This window comes from Polypterus senegalus, chromosome 2 (genome assembly GCF_016835505.1).
Source record: "Polypterus senegalus isolate Bchr_013 chromosome 2, ASM1683550v1, whole genome shotgun sequence".
Classification (NCBI taxonomy): Eukaryota; Metazoa; Chordata; class Cladistia; order Polypteriformes; family Polypteridae; genus Polypterus; species Polypterus senegalus.
Genome location: NC_053155.1, coordinates 91,915,543 through 91,936,905, shown reverse-complemented (window position 1 = coordinate 91,936,905; position 21,363 = coordinate 91,915,543). Strand labels below are relative to the sequence as shown.

Here is a 21,363-nt window from a genome sequence, read left to right as displayed (position 1 = left end):
GGGATTGACATTCTTGAGGCCCGCCTCCATCCAATCATCGGCCGGCACGCCAGACACACCAACCAATCCCATGTCCGCCTAAGAGCGAGACTTCCGGTCCTCGGCCATTTTGGCTCTGATTCTCTTGGTGCGGTGACGTCGCTCCAAGCAGCTTCCTAGCTGCTGCGGCCTGTCGAGCTGCAGCGACTCCATCTTCGCAGCCCCTCGCGCTGCTGCCTCTGCGTCGAAGACAGCCCGAGGATTGGCACGCTGTTGCCACTGACGCGGATCAGGGCAGTCCCTGCCTGCAAAACAAAAAGTAAGTGTGCCCCCACAGGGCAGTTCGCCATGGGGCAGGGCACTCACCTCCCGGATTACGTCTCTCTGGGGCGCCGTCCTCGTCGCGCTGCCATCCAGAATGTCCTCCGCGACAGCGGGCCTGCAGGAGCCCGCTGCAGTTCGGCGACGTCTTTTTTCGTCACCCCGCACCAGGGGAATATAGTCCATTGGTGGACCGATGGCGGTCCGTGAGGTGAATCGCTCCCGCAGGGTCGTGCGTGCGCCGCTTCCACGCCGCGTGTGTGGGCTAACCTGCTGTTCCGGACTGCCCACAAAATTATTTTTTTGGGGTCCCTGCCTTATCTCAGGCAGGAAGTCCCATCTGGGATGCCATTGTGGGGTACAGCCCGGACACAGACCGGTAAACAGACATCTTCTTTCTCCACATACGTTTATTTACAAGTTCAAAACACAAGTAAAGTGCACTAACCCAGTGCCGCAGCACCAACCAACCCTTACAGTCCTGGCCGCACAACAATGCCTTGCTCAGTCCTTCTGACCGCCTCCACTCCTTTCCTCCGAGCTCCGTCCTCTTCCACCCGACTCTTGCTGCCGACTGGAGGGAGGCGGTCCCTTTTCTCCGCACCCGGATGAGCTCCAGGTGCTCCCCGACAATCTTCCGCTGACACGCCCCAGTGTGGCGGAAGTGCCAGCTGTTCTCCCGGAAGCTCTCCGGGTGTCCCTGCTTCTCTTCCCCCCAGCACTTCCTGGTGTGGCGGAAGTACTGGGGTCCAGGGTTCCAAGGCATTGGGGCCCTGGTGGTGACCACGGGCCCCTACAGGGTGGGGCCCCTGAACCCGTGGCCCCCAAAGCAGCCAGGAAGGTGGCCCCCACGTGATCCCAGATGGGCGCACGCCCACTTCCGGTCCTCCAAGGCATCCCGGCCAGGTCGTGGCCCCTGGCATCCTCGACAATATATATATATATATATATATATTAAATAAGAGAAATTGATCATTAAACTTTTTAAAGCATGCTATAGATCTGGTGCAGTTTTTTTTGTAAAGACCTGACTATAGTTTCATCCTAAACGTTTTGACTTAAAAAGAAATTCTTGCCAGCTTTACAAATTTCTTTCAATTTAAATAGAGTAAAGACCTCTTACTATAGTAGTTTTAACATAAAGTTTTGTTATTAACAATTAAGATGCATATTTCTCATCCCCCTGTAATTGATATTAATTTTGTGTACTTTTGATTCAGGATAAGTAAACTTGGCTCTGGCTCAGACTTTGAAGCTTACTTTCAGCGGCTTGGAATAGCATCTGCGAGAGCAAGATACACAAAAAACAGGGTAAGATATAAAGTATCTGCATTATAAGTCTAACTTCAAAGAATATCAAAACAACACAAGAAAAATAAATAGCTTCTTAGGTTAGTACCTAAATACTTCTCATATGTCACCTCCACAAAAATATTTCTCTGGCCTTGAACAAATCTGCTGGGTTTGCTTTACCAAAATCTTCAGGGATTCTTAACACTTAGCATAAATTTATCTTGATTTTTCCAAACCTGCTGATCTATAACATATTGTTTTCTCAAAGTATATACTTAGGTGCTTATATCATATAATTAGTTTTTATGCAGTGTGATGACCAAAACTGAAGGTAACACAATGCATGTTGCTTTATTTGAGCATTTTACAGTCTACGAAGATCCTCCCTTAATTTTCATTTTGGAAAAATTTGTATCCTTTTATGTTTACATTACTTAATCACACAGTGTGCCAACTCATGAAAAAAATTCTATTAATCCAGTTTCTACAAAGCAATAGGGTTCTAGACTTCTAACATGCTTTGGGATGGTACTTATTACAGAAAGCGCTGCATAAAATGAACACTGTTTTATTTCCTTTAGTATATTGCTTTCATTGGCTCCTCTATCTAGTGTTGATTCCTGCCATGTGCCCAATGCCGCAGGTATAGATTCTGGCCTCTGAGACTGTAAGGTATATATATGAGTGTTACTCTAAAGATGTCAGTGTTGTATTAGCACCTCTCTGTATTAAATGTATCTATCATCTTCTGTCCTTATTGTGCATGATTGAGACGGCTGCACAAACTTTGGTTTTCATTGATTTCTAAACAGTTACAGTCACCTAAATTCTTTGTGATCTTTTGAAATATACATATTAGATTTTGAAATTAAACTAATAATTCAGTCACTTGCCAGCACAGACCATATAGGTTCCTCTCACATTGCACTTTTCACAGTGCAGTTAACATGAAGTTATTCATATTAAAGTGGAGCTTAATTTTTAATCCCACTTAACTCAATGTAAATGTAAAGGTAGTCAGAGCTCATCCTGGCAACATCAGACACGTGTCAAAATCCATCTGCCAGCAACACTCACACAAGTTTTTATAATCTTAAGGATTTCAGTGTCAGTAGGACCACATAGGGTGCAAGCTCATGGATACCAATGATCACACACTATAACAAAAAACACAGGAGAAAGATAAAGTGTTAGGGCACTTTGAAGGTGAACCCCGTATATTTTGAAAAAGGAAAACAACAAAATCGCAAAAACAAGTGAGACAACTTTTCAGGTGAGAGTCATTAGTTTAGACTGGCTCAAGATGGTGGTGGATCCCCTGAAGATGAAACCAGACTGGAAGATGTGGGTCCATGGAACTGTGACCAAGAAGTGACGTCACTGGAGCTGCCATTCGTCAGATCTGCAAAGGAGAGCGGTGGAGAAGCATTATGCAACAGCGCCAACCCTCAACTCGCGGAATTTACCATTAGATGAGCCTCAAAGTTGACTCCCAAGCGCACATGTGACAATTTAGAGGCCAAACAGCATACTTCCTCAGATTAAACCCAGATGAACACAAAAACACAATCACAGAGCTTTGCAGCCGCAAGTGTAACTGTTAAACCCTGTTCTTTGCTAATTTAAACACATTTTTATCTTGTACTTTGAAAATAACTCTGTAAAACATACATTTATATACATTTATGAGGTTCTCAAAAACACTTTATTGTAAGAGTGATAAAAGTATGCTTTGCTATTGGGATTGATTATGGAATTCACCAGAATTCCAAAGTGAAGATCAACCTTTTTATGTGTTTTAACAATGTGAACTATTCAACAACACAACTGTTCTTTTCCAAATTTCATCAACACAGTCGTTTCCACTGACTTATGATGCTTCTATCATGTACTGGCACAGAATGGTATCATGCAAATAAAAAATATATTCCTTCCTAGACATGATTGTTTCTAGTCAGGGTTGTGGGAGCTGTCTAAACACTAGAATATATTCCTATGCCTACTTACACTGTGCAATTTTAACTTTTCAATGATCAACAAATACTAGGAGAAGAATTACCTAAACAAAGGGGAAACTCTACACAGAGAAAAAATAGTTGCCAGTTCAGTTGGGGTTTAAGCAGTGTGAGATTAAACATATCTTTGATGTTGGAAGTTTAAGAATACCAACTTTTGAGGATACTAGAAAACATTGTTACTGCATTTTTAGTTATGTCCAACTAGGATACCAAGTTATAGGTTCTGGCCTCTGAGACTGTAAGGTGAATAGATGTTACATTTTTGTTATAATATTTATGTATCCTGTTGTGGCTTGCATTTGAAGCATAGTTAACATTGGTGTTCTGTATTACAAGAGAAGCAGTAGCGGGCTTGATCTTTATTTTTGTCTTTTACTTAACTTACACATTATCTAAGTAATATCACGTCTGTCATTTTATTTACAGAAAACCGACAAGTACAGCAACTACCCAGTCTACCACAGCGTCTATGAGACTTTTGAGCTGGTGGAGAAATTCTATGACCCCCGCTTTACTCAAATGCTAGCGGTTGCACAAGTCCGAGGAGGTCTTATCTTTGAGCTGGCAGACTCCCCACTTCTGCCTTTTGACTGTAAAGAGTATGCATTGGCTTTGAAGGACTATGCAGATAGCATATACCGTCTGGCAAAGGTTCACCAAGCTCAACTTGACCTTTACAGGGTTTCTTTTGGTCAGTTTTAACACTTCAACAATAACACTTCTATGGCTCAGGTTTTTAACTGTTTCAAGTTTTTATTTAAAATGCTTATCTAAATTAGCCACTAAAGCAAGAAAATATTTGCCTTCTATATAAAGCAGTGTTTCCCAGACTCGGTCCTGGGGACCCCCTGTGGCTGCAGGTTTTTGTTCCAACCAGATTCCTAATCAGTGACAACACCTGATAGCACTGATCTCATTTAATTAACTGGTATTTTTATTCGACATTCAGAAAAGCTTAGCAGCATGATTTTTACATTTATAAGATATTTAGAAATATTTCTGCTTTTGATATCATGCTTAACTCTCTTTTGTTGATTTCATTATACTTTGCCCTTTCTTTGTACAGTTTTCCCCCTTCATTGTATCTTATTAATGACAATTTAAAACGAGCAGATCAGACACCCAGGCAAACAACACTGAATAATCAAAGGCTGCAACTACTTTAGAGTCAGACCCACTAATTAGTAAAAATTGGATTAATTAAACAATTAGAAGATCTAGAAAAGTAGAATGAAAGTCAAGATGAAAATACTGTTAAAAAGAAAAAAATACATTATTCCTATATAACTGCTTGGTACATTTTAATATTTTATTTTTTATTTTAGCAAACTTAGTTTTCTAATTTCTATATTGTTCCCTAAACACAGAACTTGGGAAATATCAGCTCACTTAATTAGCCCAGGAGTACAATTAAAAACAGAAGCTGGTTAGAACAAAAACTTGCAGCCACAGGGGTCCACCAGGACTGAGTTTGGGAAACACTGATATAAAGTGACAGTCTTAATAGGTAGAAAATAATTTCTAGATTTGGGAAAAATGGTCATTTTGCTTATTTTACTCTAATAATTCTGCTTAGTCTTATTTCAATTATCATAAATATGATTATTGAAATTACTGAGGGACACCTTTTTGATACAGTGATTAGCATTGCTCTATGTTCCTGTGAGCTTTCTCCATGTACATCTGTTTTCATCCCACATCCCAAAAATGTACAGGTCAGGCGATCTGGCAAATCTAAATTGGGCTGGTATGGGTGTGTGTGTGTGTGTGTGTGTGAGTGCTTCCTTCACTGTGCTGACACTCTTTCCAGGGCTTTAGCTGCCTCGTACCTGATGCTTCTGGAATAGCCATCTGCACCCACGAACGTGAACTGAGTTAAGTGGGTGGAAAAAAAGATAGACTGATAGAATTATTGAGCATACTAAAGTCCTGACGTTACGTAAAGCCTTCTTATTGCCTCTGTTGACTATGAGATAATTTTATTTAAGTCTCAAATTACAGAAATTTAAACTAAGCAGTTAAAATTAAAATTAATCTAAATTACACGGAACCAGTGCCTGTGGTAGGAGAAGGTGGCATGTTAACTTTTTCTTGCTTTAGAGAGCACCCTGGCTGAAGCATTTTGCTTAAGTTAATATTGTGTCTGCGTAATTAAAAGAAAATTAAAGCTGCATTGTGTATGATATGGAGATTCAGTTGGTTAAAAAGTGGTAGAAGTAAACCAGAATTTGATATGTATACTATGTTTGGAAAAGCACAATAGAGAGTGCTGTAGTATTTTCAGAAAACCACAAAAATCCAGTCCATCCCAATAGTAGATTCCAGGAAGGGAAAACCTGAAATATTATTTTAATCAAGCAAATAAAATATCAGAAGTCTGATGCAGTGGTCAGCATTGCTGTCCCTCAGAAATCCTGGCTTGTACACTGTCTAGATGTGCTTCTTCAAGGAGCTCCATTTGCCTCTCTTGTGACATTGACTGGCAACACATTAAACTGGCAGATTAAGAGTTAGTGCAATGGACTGGTGACCCAACCAACATTTGCTTTCTGCCTTGCTCATGATAAGCCCATAAAACTCTTAAGTACATTCATAAAATCAGGATATGTATCAAAATGTTATAATGTTGTCCTTTAGATGATTATTATTTTTATTTATACAAACTGATTTGAGCTCATGCTAGTAAGTGCATGCACTTAAAGGTAAATCAAGACTCCCTGAACAATTACTTAATATATAATGTATTTCTTGTATTGCTTCTTCTAACTACTGCAGATGCTCTTTTTTCTGGAGTGGAAAACTTCACAAAGGCAGCAACAGACTTTCATGAGCGACTGAAAAGTATAGACATGAAGAAGTAAGTTAATTATCAAGCAGTAGGGTAAAGTTCAGTGCGAAACAATGCCTGTGCTGTACATTATTCTATGTACTGTATATTATATACTGCATAATAGCAGACTAAGATTTCAGTTCTCAGACAACAGAGGAGCACTTATTGAATCCCCCCTATTACCAGAGTATAGCACTGTAGCATTATTGTGAATTAGCACGGCTATGCACATGTGATTGCCATATCAATGCAGAAAGTGCCCCAGTTGTTAATTCATTAAGGACACCAGTTTAATAGTGTTTTCCTATAGGGGACGCTAGCTCCCTGGTTGGAATAAGTTCTTTTTTAATTGCGGCGTTTTAAGTAACCTCAACCTAAATAGATATATTATAAAGAGGCGATATCCCTCCCATAGTGAAACAGCGGTAAGAAATCACATAAGAGAAAATAACTTAGCTTTCTTTAATGACGATTTACGCAGCATTACAGACAAGGAAGCCATAGCAAGACTTTTCTTCGAAGTGGGATCTGAATGTATACAGTGTGCGATTATCGTTGCTGCAATAGAAGGATCTTCAGGATCGGATGACAGTATCTCCCATCCGTCCGTTGGCCTCAAAGGGGTGCCGGGCAATGTTCCAAGGCTTTATAATCTTTCTTCATGTGCAGGCCCTTACTTAGTTAAATCATACCATTCCAAACAAGGAAAAGAAGATCCAATGTCATGCTGACTCTGTCCCACAGAAATAGTACAATGCCCATTTTCATAGTTGTCCCTTTCTTGTCTTCTAATGCTTGCCTAGCAGTTCTAAATGATGAGCCCCTGTGTGCTAAATATGGCCTTGTGTTAGCTATACATGGGAGAAGAAGCAGATTTATAAAATATTTTTTTGTTTACAGCACAGTGACATATTAAACATATAAACTTATTACAAATAGACACACCAGTTATAACTGAGAAGAGGGCAAAATTATTCTGTAAAAATCAGGACAGGAGTAGAGCCCTACATCAACCCCATGAAATTATGTGATCCGGATCAAAAAATTAAAGTTTAATGTAAGATGCTTAAATAGATTTTTTTATATGTAGATACATCATAAATCAAAGCCAAGGCAGTAAACTCCCAGATGAACTGCAAGTGTGAACAATGCCAGTTGAAGAATCTTAAAAAAATCTCCCTTGCAGTTTCCAAAGTCAGCAACTAGTAGGATTCTGATTAATTTCTTAGGTTGACATACAGTATGTCTGAATAAAGCAACAAAACTGTTCGGGTAAAGCATGCAAAGCATCATGATGACGTATTTATGCAGACTGTAATATTTGCGAATGAACCAGTCATAGAACATTTGAACTATTTTCAAAATGTACAGTAAAATGAATAGATTTTCAAATAAGCAAGTGATTCACTATCTAAGGTATGAAGGAAATTGTTGAGCCAACAGGGAGCAACATTTCTCAACAGCAGTGAAGCTATGGGGAGCAGGGTGCTTGTCTGGTGGAAACTGAAATTTCCTGCAGGTTTTTAAAATAGTAAATTACAGTGGCCTGTGTATTCAGAAGCTTGCTAGTTCAAACCTGGCTAAGTTTCTTTTTAGCTTCCCATTCACGCTATTGTTTAAGACTTAGGTGTTACTTTGTGATTTGAGAGTACCACGCAAAGTAATTTCTAAATAAACAAGTAAAATAAATAGACTGCAAGAAATGCTTGGTGATTGTTCAGCACCATCATTTCTTTTAGACCAAGAGTTCCCAGATAGAGGTAAATTTCACTTACTCTGGAGGTAAATTTGCTCAAAAAATCTGAGAAAATTTGAAGTACGTCTGTTTTGTGGAAGAGCATTAGTATGTGCTATTATTAGTGCCATTGTTATTTGAACTTAAAAATGTTAAACACGGTATCTTAAAATTTCCCCCTTTGTTGATTGCTTCATTATGATAGAAGTATAAACTCAAATTGCTGAACAAAACAAGATAAATTTACTTTTTAAAAGTTGCCATGGGGGAAAACAGGGTGAAAAATATTGGGAACTCCTGTATTAGACAGAATAAGGATGGTTGCAGACCTTTCATCCACTATTGAGAAGCTTCACCCAATTACTTGGAACAATCATATCATAATTGCCAGGTTGCCCTGGTATGTGCTAGCTCAAATGAAGTGTTGGGATGGGTAAACTGGGAATGCCCTGGGTAGCATCTGTAAATGGAGTTTCAGTCCCTTTATTATTTTTTACTCCATTTAAAAACCACTTACTTGATGACAGTTTTGTTCCTTGTCTTTGAGCTCATCATCCCAGCAGCAGCTTTAAGATAATATTTAACCTTTAGCTCAACAGAAGGAAGAGAGGGAAATCCTAAGGGAGTGAAGCAAAACTAAGCTAAACTATTTGTATAAGTCACACAGGTTTTTACTTGACTGCCCAGAACAATGACTTTACAGTAGAGTAGACATAGGCAAGCTACAGTATGTGTTTAAACCAAAAGTTTAATTAATAGTAGAAACTGAACTCAAATTAGGCAAGTAACATGGCCTAGTGGCTAAGGCACTGAACCGTAAGGCAATAGGTTTACAAATTCAGTACACATCATTTAATTATCGTGTTGCCCAGAACAAGTCAATTAATCTGCTCATATTCCAGTTATAGAAACATTTTTTGAATTTGCTATTTACTTTGAATAAAACTGTGAGATAAATAAATAAATATATATATATATATATATATATATATATATATATATATATATATATATATATATATATATATAAATACAAAAAGCTATCAGTCACAGGGATGTACCAGAAGACCTTTACTTTAAATATGAAGGAAAAATAAGTTTGTCCTAAGTTCTGACAGCATATACAAACAAATATTTTTAATTTCAATTTTCAAGGATTATAGAGACAATGATGAAAGTGCAATGAAATAATTTTATTTAAGTTTGTCGTTTTTCCACCAAGATGATTTTACTCTATAAAATGGATTAATCAATTTTGCAATATTTTCTAGCTCACTACAACTAAGAATTGTGAATGATCAGCTGAAGAATTTAGAAAGAGCTTTTATAGATCCTTTAGGATTACCGGGGCGACCTTTCTATAGGTAAGGATTCTTTTATTAACACCTTTTTTTGTTTAATATTCAAATGTTTATTAGACTAAACAAGTTCATGCTATTACCATGATGACTTTTTTTGTTGAAGACTGAATGAATGAATAATGAATTAAACCATTCTGTCAAGTAAATTGAAGCCTATATATTGAATACTAAGTACTATACAAAACTAAAATTAAGTATTTATCAGGAATGTTTAGCATTGATTAGTAGTATAAATGTTGTTTGGTCCCCCATCCACTAAGCCAAGCTGCAGTTTTACCAAGCCAGTTAAAAAATCTACAATTACAAAAATCGAAAACCTGCAGCTGTAATTTGTAATACAAATGTAGCACCCAAATGATTATTTAGCGATGCAGTGATCCATACCCAAGCTGATAAGGAAAAGTTGTAGAAAACCACAGCAAATATTGATTTTTTTTTTATTTTTTTTATTTATATACAGAATGAAAAATTTGTTATGGTAGTGGGTTTTTGAGACATTAATAATGGAGATATATTACCAATAAATGTTTTTACCCCATACTGTAAATGCCATACATTATGCGCCTTTGGCTATCGCTGTTGATTTGTACAAAAGGTCGGATAATTAACCAAAATGGGAATGCTGTTTTAATGTAAAATTATCAATCTTCCATATTTGTAGCCTATAAGAGTTTTTTTTTTTTTTCTTCCTTTCTTTTTTTTCGGGCTGCTGCCTCGCAGTAAGGAGACCTTTGTTCACTTCCCGGGTCCTCCCTGCGTGGCGTTTGCATGTCCTCCCCGTGTCTTTGTGGGTTTCCTCCTGGTGCTCCAGTTTCCTCTCACAGTCCAAAGACATGCAGGTTAGGTGCATTGGTGATTCAAAATTGTCCCTAGTGTGTGTGTGTGTGGCGCCTTGCCTGGGGTTTGTTTCCTGCCTTGTGCCCCATGTTGGCTGGGATTGGCTCCAAGAGTCCCCCATGACCCTGTAATTAGGATATAGCAGGTTGGATAATGGATGTATGGATAAGAGTTTTTTTAAGATTAATAGTACCTTTAATTCACAATATTATTAATTTTGTTTAATGATGTTAAACAGCTACAGTGGAAGCATTCTTAAACCTGAAGCTTGGAAACAAATTACCAAATAAAATATATATCAACATGTCGTATTTACATTGTCCACATCACCCACCAACTGTTTGTGTACAAATGAGATGAATATAACCTGTGATCTCACGTGTGTGGCTGTTCCACATGCATGTATGTGTAATTGCATTGTAATGTCTACAAAAGTGAATAAAGTCAATGCTTTCCTCACACACACACATATATTTATACATAAGAGTTGTCAGGCAAACAGGTTGGGCGCCATAACCAGGTGTTGAGAAAGTTGGCCAAGATAGAAAGGTGCAGGGCAGTGCAAATAACACTTCATAACTCCATCGGCCAAGGTGAGACTCTACCTAAACCAGCAACAGGAAAGTCACAGTCAGTGCTGACCCCCGGGAGAGCATGGAACTTAAGGGAGGACTTTGATAAGCAGCTGGTTTTTCCATCAGAACTCACTCAAACATCATTAAGACCTGATGCTGTAATCTGGTCTACAGCTGCCAGGAAGGTCTTCATCATCGAACTTATCATCCCCTGGGAGGAGGGACCACCAGTAGCACATGAAAACAAGTGCCTCAAGTACTCTGAGTTAGCAGCAGAGTGCCAAGAGGCGGGCTGGGTGACTTCTATCTATCCAGTAGAGGTCGGATATGGGTGCTTTGTGGGTAATCTGTCTCCTGTGGGCTTATGGCTATGATTGGTACCAATTTATAGAAGGCCAGCTACTGGTTGTGGCTGTGGAGGAAAGATAGTTTTTGGGGCTTAACCCAACAGTAAGGCCAACTGTAGGGAGTGGCGGGGAGAACTCCCCATCTGGAGATGTACTGGGTAGGAGGAGAAACATCAATGAACAGTGGCACCCAGCACAACCCAGCAGCTGACTTAATGGACACTGGTGGTGGTGCCTCTGGCAAATGCCGAGCAGGAATAACACTACTTGTATAACAAATTTTTTGTAAGCACCCTGTTACCAACTGGTTTGTTTCCTCATACAACCTGTGATTGACAGCAGTTGCATCTTTTTTTCATGGTTTGCTTGAGGGATGTGAATTGTGAGGCAGAATCTAGAATAGCTGAGCAACCTGGGAGAATTTTAAATTAAAACAGAGCTACTTGATGCTTTTGTAATGTTAAATATATGTTACTGCAAGGAAAAAGATGTTTATACACGCACACTCTTAACTAGCCTTGAAAGACAATCAATTACAAATGCACATTTTAAAACACTATCCATCCTCTAAAATCCAGGTCAGGGTCACAAGAATAAAACCAAATATAAGGCAAGATAACAGTGAATGGAAAATAGTGAACCCACAAATATGATGCTCAAAAAAAGATTCTTTTAATTCAGTTATGAATCTGCATTGACATATGTTGCAGCATTTTGCAGGTCAAGAGTCTGACCTAATTTCACATCATGTATATTATTGAGTAACACAGTCATCCTTTACTAGATGCAAACACAAGCAGTGGAGGGTGGACAAAATTACTGTATGTAAAAATAAATGATACTAAAATAAACTTACCCGGACTTTGCTCAGTTTATTATGTGTGTCTGACACTGGGTCTCTGATTAGTGATGCTGATGATGATCTGTCTCTTGTCCACTCTGAGATGTTGTTCCAAGGTCAAAAGGAACAACTTGATTAAAGAGACAGCAACACTTTGAGGTACTGCAGGTCACACCATGGTAATGAAGTGAGGGCATGAGCCATGATTTGAATGCCAATTTAGTAGATCACTGCACAGGATGGGGACCCCACCTAGGATCCTAGTTTTTATGTTGGAGGCACAGTAAGGGGGGGACTGAGCAGACACCAGAAAAAGTGTGACTTTTGACTAGAAAAGCAGCATCTGTGTAGCTGAGGCCAGGAGTTCTCATTTAGATAAAGCTGAAGAGTATCTGCTTCTAAGGGACATTGTAATCCAGATGTCACAAGTTTGCAGAGTACGACCAGCAGTTACCATGGTGCAAATCTGCAAACCTAAATTTGGAGCAAGCCCTGCTTAGATAATGTGGTGTTAATTTGCCTTTGGAAGCTTTCTAAATTTTTCATCCATGAAGCTATCAGTAACATGCCAACAGGTACTGGTGATATTTAGGCTGTAGCAAAAGGTGTAGTGATTACAGATTTACTCTTAACAAATGACAAATTGGCAGAATTCTACAATATCGTAAAAATGTAGTGATTATATATCTTTCCATCCATCCATTTTCTAAACCTGCTTATCCAAAGGAAGGTTGTGGGGAAGCTGGAGCCTATCTCAGCAACCATTGTTCACCAGCCCAGTGCAGGGTGAACACACATACACATAGCTGAACATCACAGGCCAGTTTAGCATCAACCTTCATGTCTTTGGACTGTGGGAGGAAACCAGAGCACCCAGAAGAAACCCAGACAAGCACAGGGACAGCATGTAAATTTCACCCAGGGAGCTCCCAAAACTTGAACACCAGCCTTCCTGTTGCGAGCTCAGCACCTGCACCACTATGGTGCACAGTTTTTCCGTTATATATAGGAATCTCTTAAAGGAGGTTACATTTGCATATTGATAACAGTAGGTGGAAATTTAAGTATTTCTTTTCCTTACATTCTTTCTTTTGTTTGCAGGCACATTATTTTTGCCCCAAGCAGCCATAACAAGTATGCTGGAGAGTCTTTTCCTGGAATCTATGATGCTATGTTTGACATTGAAAGTGCAGAGAGCCCGGTCAAAGCTTGGGATGAAGTCAAGAGGCAGATCTCCATTGCGGCCTACACCGTTCAAGCGGCTGCTATGACACTCACTGAAGTTGCATAAAGGAACAGTTGTGGATTGTTTTAACAGTGCAACACCAAGTTTTTATATTAAGCAAAAAGAACCCTCCAAAGACGTGATAAAAATCAACAATTCACAGGAGTCTGGACAAGTACATGAAAAGGATTTTTTTATAAATGTTTTTTGTTTGATAATTATAATTTATAAGTGATACTTTAAAAAAAAAATAAATAAAACTGCTGCTGTATTCAGCTTAAAATTGCCCACTAACGTAAAACCAGCATTTCCATTTTTTCACAGTATTAAAGCGTATTAATTTATTTATACTTTGAACTGTCAACGAAAGCAGTATCTTTCATGAAGCATGCCAGTTGTATTATATTTTGTAAGTTGAATTTGGCAGTTACTCACAATAATGTATTTTATTCAAATCATAATACATAAAAATGATCAAAATCTGTACAAAACCAATAATATCAAGTATTACAGCAATGAATAGAAATTCTGCCTTAAACAGATGTGTTATTTGATTTCTTCCTTGCAAGGATGACTCCTCATTTCCAGACCATTTCGTAGCACGAGTACTTCTTCTAGTTACAGTATCCAGCAGGGGCTGCATGATCCCAGAAAATGTGCTCTTTAAGAACTGCAGCCATTGCTCTAACCAATATATTCCTCTCTAGTAACTGCGGTAGAGCAAGACATACAGACATGGGTAGGACAAGGTATTCTAAAAATAAAAAGTAATTATTAAAAAAAACAAGAGAAAATTGTGTAAGGAAGCTAGGAAAGGTAACATTTTACTTTACTTTAATGTTTAGGCGTCGAAACAGTAACTGTCTTTACAAAATAAAATAAAGTTCTTATGGAGTGTGCGCCTAACAAACCAATCTCATCCCAGGCAAAATTTCAGTCACAAGAATAAAGAAAGTAATCTCTTCTGTAATAACGCAAGATTAAACTGGTTTTGGTAAAGGTATGTATTTATTGTCAAACCTTCACCTATTTTTGATATAATACGTATCTTTTTAATATCTGAACTCTCGGCTTGCTGTTCAGTCTACAGCTCTGTCCTCAGTTGTGGTCTAAAGAATTGAACTGCAAATTCAAGTGGCAGAAATTAAGTTTCTTTGCCGGGTGGTGGGACTGACACTCCATGACAGACAGAAGTTCAGTGATTGGTGTTCTGGATTAAGAGCAGTCAGTTGAGGTGGGCTGGACATGTTACAAGAATACAGCAATCCCCCCAACATTCCCTGGGGAGCTCACACTGACCCTGCAGGAGATTCAGGACATGCTGAAGAGATTGTATATCTGGGATGGCTTGAGAGTCCCTGGGAATTCCTCAAGAATTGGTAGAATCTGTAGCTGGGCACAGGGAAGTCTGGGCTGACCTGCTTGTCTGCCACCACAACTCTCACCAGAAAAAGCAGTTTCACAAGGTGAGAGGAGATCAAATGTTGCCTATTAGATTGCCACACAAGGAACAGTCCATTAGTGACAATGCTTTTTACAGTTGCTATTAAACCCCCAAGTATCTGTCTTCAAAGCAGTCTGAAATAAAGTGGATCATATGAGAAGAATGGAACAAAGTTTCATTGGATACTGACTACATGGTACTCTTCATTATGGAGCCACATTCATCTGACACTCCTACTAAATCCACTAGACCAATTTCAAAGGATCTTTGGGTTCTAAATTAATTAGTTGAAGACCATTTTTTAACCCTATAAACTACAGTATAATGCACCAGCAAACTAAACTGAACCAGCTTTTGTTAACTGTCTCAAAGTAGTTCTGATATCTAGGAGTAAAGGTAATAAGAAAAGGAAAAGATATAATTAAATGTAAGTTCTGCAACATGATGAAAACCATCAATTGTAGGTGATGGTCTTTAGCTATGAGAATTATATATTTTTAAAGTGAATACCATTCTAAAACCTTTTCTTTCTCAAAGTGTCCACTTAAACAAATTCTAAAAAAGTTACAATCAACTGATTTTATTCATGTACAATGCAAAATGATTATGTAATAAAAAAGATCACTCTGCAAAGAATCGCTATAGTATAGAGAATATATTGTTAAAGTAAACTTCCTTCTAAATTGCTTATTTCTCCTTCAAAGATCTAAAATATGGTATGGTATTACCTGCCCTCCATATAGAGAAAAGCCAAGCAAAACGTAATTTACATCTTGCCTGAAGAAGGGGCCTGAGTGGCCTCAAAAGCTGCATATTGTAATCTTTTTAGTTAGCCAATAAAAGGTGTCATTTTGTTTGTTTTTTCTCTACATTCATGATGGCTAACATGGTACAACACCCTAGTACAGTACTACTGCCCTCCATATTAAAGTGTCTTGTGAAAAAACATATAAAAAGATTTGATCTTCATTTATCTTTAGTTAAATGTGATATCAATTGAAAGAAAATGAAAATTTTACTTTGCAATAATGTATTCAACAAAAAAGAACAGATGAGTCATTTCAATCTATGAAAAACTAAGCACACGCCTTGGGTATAACAGCTGATACTGCCCCATCAAGTCCCTGACATCAATTGGGAGTCCATTGTTGCCATCATTGCACAGCATCTCAATTGGATTCAGGTCCAGTTTTTGACTTGACATTCTAGAACCCTCCAATTCTTTCTTTTCAGCCATTCCTTGGTAGACTTCGTGGTATGTTTAGGGTCACTGACATGTTGCAAGATTCATTTTGGGTTGAACTTCAGTCTTCTGACAGTCTCTCATTATCATCAAGCACCCTCTGGTACAATCAAGACTCGCAGGTGTCCAAAACCTGTTTTCTGAAAGACTTGGAGAGCCCTTTTAATTCTAGGCATGGTCAGAACACAAGCTTTAACATCAAAAAGCAAACCAAACTGATAAAGGATGAGGTTTAAATAAAACAGGTTTCTACAAGGGCCTCTCTAATAATGTTCTAATCATTATAGGTACTATCGGAACTTTCAGATGCACAATTGGCATTTATGTTTATTTAAATTATACAATGGACTACAAAATGTACAGTGGTGTGAAAAACTATTTGCCCCCTTCCTGATTTCTTATTCTTTTGCATGTTTGTCACACAATGTTTCTGATCATCAAACACATTTAACCATTAGTCAAATATAACACAAGTAAACACAAAATGCAGTTTTTAAATGATGGTTTTATTATTTAGGGAGAAAAAATCCAAACCTATATGGCCCTGTGTGAAAAAGTAATTGCCCCTGAACCTAATAACTGGTTGGGCCACCCTTAGCAGCAATAACTGCAATCAAGCGTTTGTGATAACTTGCAATGAGTCTTTTACAGCGCTCTGGAGGAATTTTGGCCCACTCATCTTTGCAGAATTGTTGTAATTCAGCTTTATTTGTGGGTTTTCTAGCATGAACCGCCTTTTTAAGGTCATGCCATAGCATCTCAATTGGATTCAGGTCAGGACTTTGACTAGGCCACTCCAAAGTCTTCATTTTGTTTTTCTTCAGCCATTCAGAGGTGGATTTGCTGGTGTGTTTTGGGTCATTGTCCTGTTGCAGCACCCAAGATCGCTTCAGCTTGAGTTGACGAACAGATGGCCGGACATTCTCCTTCAGGATTTTTTGGTAGACAGTAGAATTCATGGTTCCATCTATCACAGCAAGCATTCCAGGTCCTGAAGCAACAAAACAACCCCAGACCATCACACTACCACCACCACCACATTTTACTGTTGGTATGATGTTCTTTTTCTGAAATGCTGTGTTCCTTTTACACCAGATGTAACGGGACATTTGCCTTCCAAAAAGTTCAGCTTTTGTCTCATCAGTCCACAAGGTATTTTCCCAAAAGTCTTGGCAATCATTGAGATGTTTCTTAGCAAAATTGAGACGAGCCCTAATGTTCTTTTTGCTTAACAGTGGTTTGCGTCTTGGAAATCTGCCATGCAGGCTGTTTTTGCCCAGTCTCTTTCTTATGGTGGAGTCGTGAACACTGACCTTAATTGAGGCAAGTGAGGCCTGCAGTTCTTTAGACGTTGTCCTGGGGTCTTTTGTGACCTCTCAGATGAGTCGTCTCTGCGCTCTTGGGGAAATTTTGGTCGGCCGGCCACTCCTGGGAAGGTTCACCACTGTTCCATGTTTTTGCCATTTGTGGATAATGGCTCTCACTGTGGTTCGCTGGAGTCCCAAAGCTTTAGAAATGGCTTTATAACCTTTACCAGACTGATAGATCTCAATTACTTCTGTTCTCATTTGTTCCTGAATTTCTTTGGATCTTGGCATGGTGTCTAGCTTTTGAGGTGCTTTTGGTCTACTTCTCTGTGTCAAGCAGCTCCTATTTAAGTGATTTCTTGATTGAAACAGGTGTGGCAGTAATCAGGCCTGGGGGTGGCTACGGAAATTGAGCTCAGGTGTGATACACCACAGTTAGGTTATTTTTAACAAGGGGCAATTACTTTTTCACAGGGCCATGTAGGTTTGGATTTTTTCTCCCTAAATAATAAAACCATCATTTAAAAACTGCATTTTGTGTTTACTTGTGTTATATTTGACTAATGGTTAAATGTGTTTGATGATCAGAAACATTTTGTGTGACAAACATACAAAAGAATAAGAAATCAGGAAGGGGGCAAATAGTTTTTCACACCACTGTAAATGTGGCATGATGTCTGTTATATTACTTTAATGGCATTACGTATAATCACTTATGGTTAAATGAAGATCAAATCTCGATAAATTCACATATTTTAAGAAAAATTCATACGCTGTACTTATTGTGCTTTTTTACATCACTGTTTATCTATGTGCTTTGAGACCATGTAAAGAATCCAAGTACTACATGCTTGGTTAGCCAAGGAAAAGAAATGTTGTTCAAATTCTTCTTTACAGTCAAAGTAAAAAGTATGTGAACCCTGTGAAATGATATGGTTTACTGCATGAATTGGTCATAAAAAGTGATCTGATCTTCATACCAAGTCACAGATACTGATATACACGAGTGTAAGCCAATAACACACAAAAAAATTCTACTCTTTCATGTCATTCAAAGTTCACAGTGGTAATGGGAAAAGTAAGTGAACCTTGAGATTTAATAACTGGTTGACCCTCTTTTTGGCAGCAATGACCTCAACCAGGCACTTCCTGCAACTGCAGATCAATTTGAGCCCATTCTTCCCTGCAGAACTGCCTTAATTTTTCCATATCCTTTTGTTGTCTTCTGTGTATGGCTCTCTTCAAGTCATTCCACAGCATCTCAATAGGACTGAGATCTGGTGGCCACTTCTTCTGAAGCCATTGTGGAGTTTGTTCTTCTGGTCATTGTCCATTGTGCTGTGGATTTGCTGTGAAGTTTCGGGTCATTGTCCTGTTGTATCACCCAGCCTCTTCTGAGCTTTTTACTCCAAATGAAGTTCTGCTTGTTCCTCCCAAATAATTCAATTTTGGTTTCATCACTCCACAAAACATTTTCCTAGCACCGTTGTGGAGTGTCCAAGTGCTCTTTCGCAAACTTCAGGTGTTCAGCAATGTTCTTTTTTTTCTTCTTGATGTCCTTTCTTGTTCAATGTTTTGCGTATAGTTGACTCATGAACAGAGAAGTTAGCCAGTTCTAATGACTTCTTCAAGACCTTTGCTGTCACTTTGGGGTTCTTCTTTACCTCACTGCTGACTTTGCGTTGTGCTCTTGGGGTCATCTTGGCAGGGCGCCCACTTCTAGGCAGAGTAGCCACAATACCAAATTGTCTCTATTTATAGACAACTTGCCTAACAGTAGACTGATGAATATCTAAAATCTTTCAGATGACTTTGTAACCCTTTCCAGCCTTATGTAGATTAACAATTCTCCATCGTAGCTCTTCGGACAGCTCTTTTGTGCGAGGTATGATTCCAATGTGGAAATGCTTCTTGTCAAAAGCTCAAACTCGTCGTAAAGAATTCAAAAACGTTGGCACGGTTCACATGCAGAGCAGGTTAGAGATAATGGAAGTACAAAAATTAGAAAGTCTCAAAAGAGGGATAATAAAGATCGCATTAGCACAAACAAATGGAAATTATTACTTGGTGAAATAACGGAACAGCAAAAAGAGATCAAATATATTGTTCGGATTTAAATTTTAAGTCGGAGATTTGTAGATTGTCCAAATCAATTCGTGTTGCAAACAGGGGAAAAAAAAAGTAGTGTTTCTTCCAAATGAAGAGGCGTATCTGCGAGAATTAACAGATTTGTTGTTTGGTGAAAGTGAAACCTTTTAAGAGAATATTTAAAGCCACCAGGACAAGAGCTTATGCAAAGAAACTTGGAAAACAAACAAAATTCAAACATTTTTCATTGTGTGAATGCTACTGTCAGACACATTTCTTGTAGAGAGAAACGATACTCACTCACGGGCAATTATACATTGTGTTGTCACGATGTAATTCCAAACACAGAATAATAATTCAATGCGATATTGATGAAAAGGTACAAGTAAAAAGAGATTGAATATATCGACATAAGTGATATGACAGAAGTATGTAGATATTGTTTGGCTTTAAACTTTAATTTGGAGATATGTAGACCGTCTAATTTGTGTTGCCATCAGGGAAATGTAGTGTTCCTTCTCAATGAAGAGGCCTATCCGCGAGAATTAAAAGTTTCTTGTTTGGTGAAAGTGAAATCCACTTATGCGAGTGACAGAGACGTGAAGTTGCTGGCGAGCAATGAGAGCAGGGGTCAAAGCCCCCTAGTAATAATATATTAAAGCAATTTAACTTTAAGGACAGAATGTAAATGAATGAGAAAGCTAAGATGATATACAGAACATTTTTCATTGTAATAATTTTCCTATATACAGTAAACCCTCCTCGATCGCGGGGGTTGTGTTCCAGAACTCCCCGCGATAGGTGAAAATTCGTGAAGTAGAAAACATATGATTGCATGGTTATTTTTATATATTTTAAGCCCTTAGAAACTCTCCCACACTGTTTATAAATATTCTCCGCACAGGTATACAGTAAACCTTGTTTATCGCGGTTAATTCGCTCCAGACAGATAAATGAATTTCCGAGTAGGAATCTTTATTTATAAATCTAATATTTTTGCAGTTAGAGCATAGAAAACCTGTTTACGACCTTCTAAATGTGTTTTTTAACATTATTAGAGCCCTCTAGACATGAAATAACACCCTTTAGTCAAAAGTTTAAACTGTGCTCCATGACAAGACAGAGATGGCAGTTCTTTCTCACAATTAAAAGAATGAAAACATATCTTCCTCTTCAAAGGAGTGCGGCGTCAGGAGCAGAGAATGTCAGAGAGAGAGAGAGAGAAAAGTAAACATCAATAACAAAACAACAACAAAAATCAATAGGGCTGTTGGGCTTTTAAGTATACGAAGCACCGCAATAAAGCCGCCCGCAATGAAGGGATCAATGTAAAGGTAGTCTTTTCAGCATTTTGTAAGAGGAGCATCCGTATCTTCTAAGCAAACAGCCCCTCTGCTCACACCCCCTCCGTCAGGAGCAGAGAATGTCAGAGAAAGTGAGAGAGACAGAGAAAAGCAAACAATCAAAAATCAATACGGGCTGTTTGAGCTTTTGAAGTGTGCAAAGCACCGCGCAGGAAGCATATCGTATATCATTGAGGAGTTTTATTTAATACGTAATACGTGCTCTGATTGGGTAGCTTCTCAGCCATCCACCAATAGCGTCCCTTGTATGAAATCAACTGGGCAAACAAACTGAGGAAGCATGTACCATAAATTAAAAGACCCACCGTCCGCAGAAATCCACGAACCAGTGAAAAATCCGTGATATATATTTAGATAGGCTTACATTTAAAATCTGCGATGAAGTGAAGCCGCGAAAGTCGAAGCGCAATATAGCGAGGGATCACTGTATTTTAAGTTTTAAAAATGAATTTTATTGTACTATGGACATTTATTTTATGCATTTCACCTATTGCTAGATTCCACCTTGCTAACTCAGTAGTTGCTGGTCTTTGGGGATCTGGGAAAGATGGACAT

General features: G+C 38.5%; 1 protein-coding gene across 1 annotated transcript in view; it reads left to right on the top strand.

Moving 5' to 3' along the window:
- The window catches only part of naalad2 (N-acetylated alpha-linked acidic dipeptidase 2), a 71,241-nt gene extending 57,341 nt beyond the window's left edge, over positions 1 to 13,900 (top strand). The window contains exons 16-20 of the mRNA XM_039744161.1: positions 1,521 to 1,611; positions 4,038 to 4,302; positions 6,387 to 6,468; positions 9,448 to 9,540; positions 13,239 to 13,900. Coding sequence (XP_039600095.1) covers positions 1,521 to 1,611; positions 4,038 to 4,302; positions 6,387 to 6,468; positions 9,448 to 9,540; positions 13,239 to 13,428 — 721 coding nt within the window. The 3' untranslated portion in view covers positions 13,429 to 13,900. The remainder of the gene's footprint in view (positions 1 to 1,520; positions 1,612 to 4,037; positions 4,303 to 6,386; positions 6,469 to 9,447; positions 9,541 to 13,238) is intronic.
- The last annotated feature ends 7,463 nt before the right edge of the window (positions 13,901 to 21,363 follow it).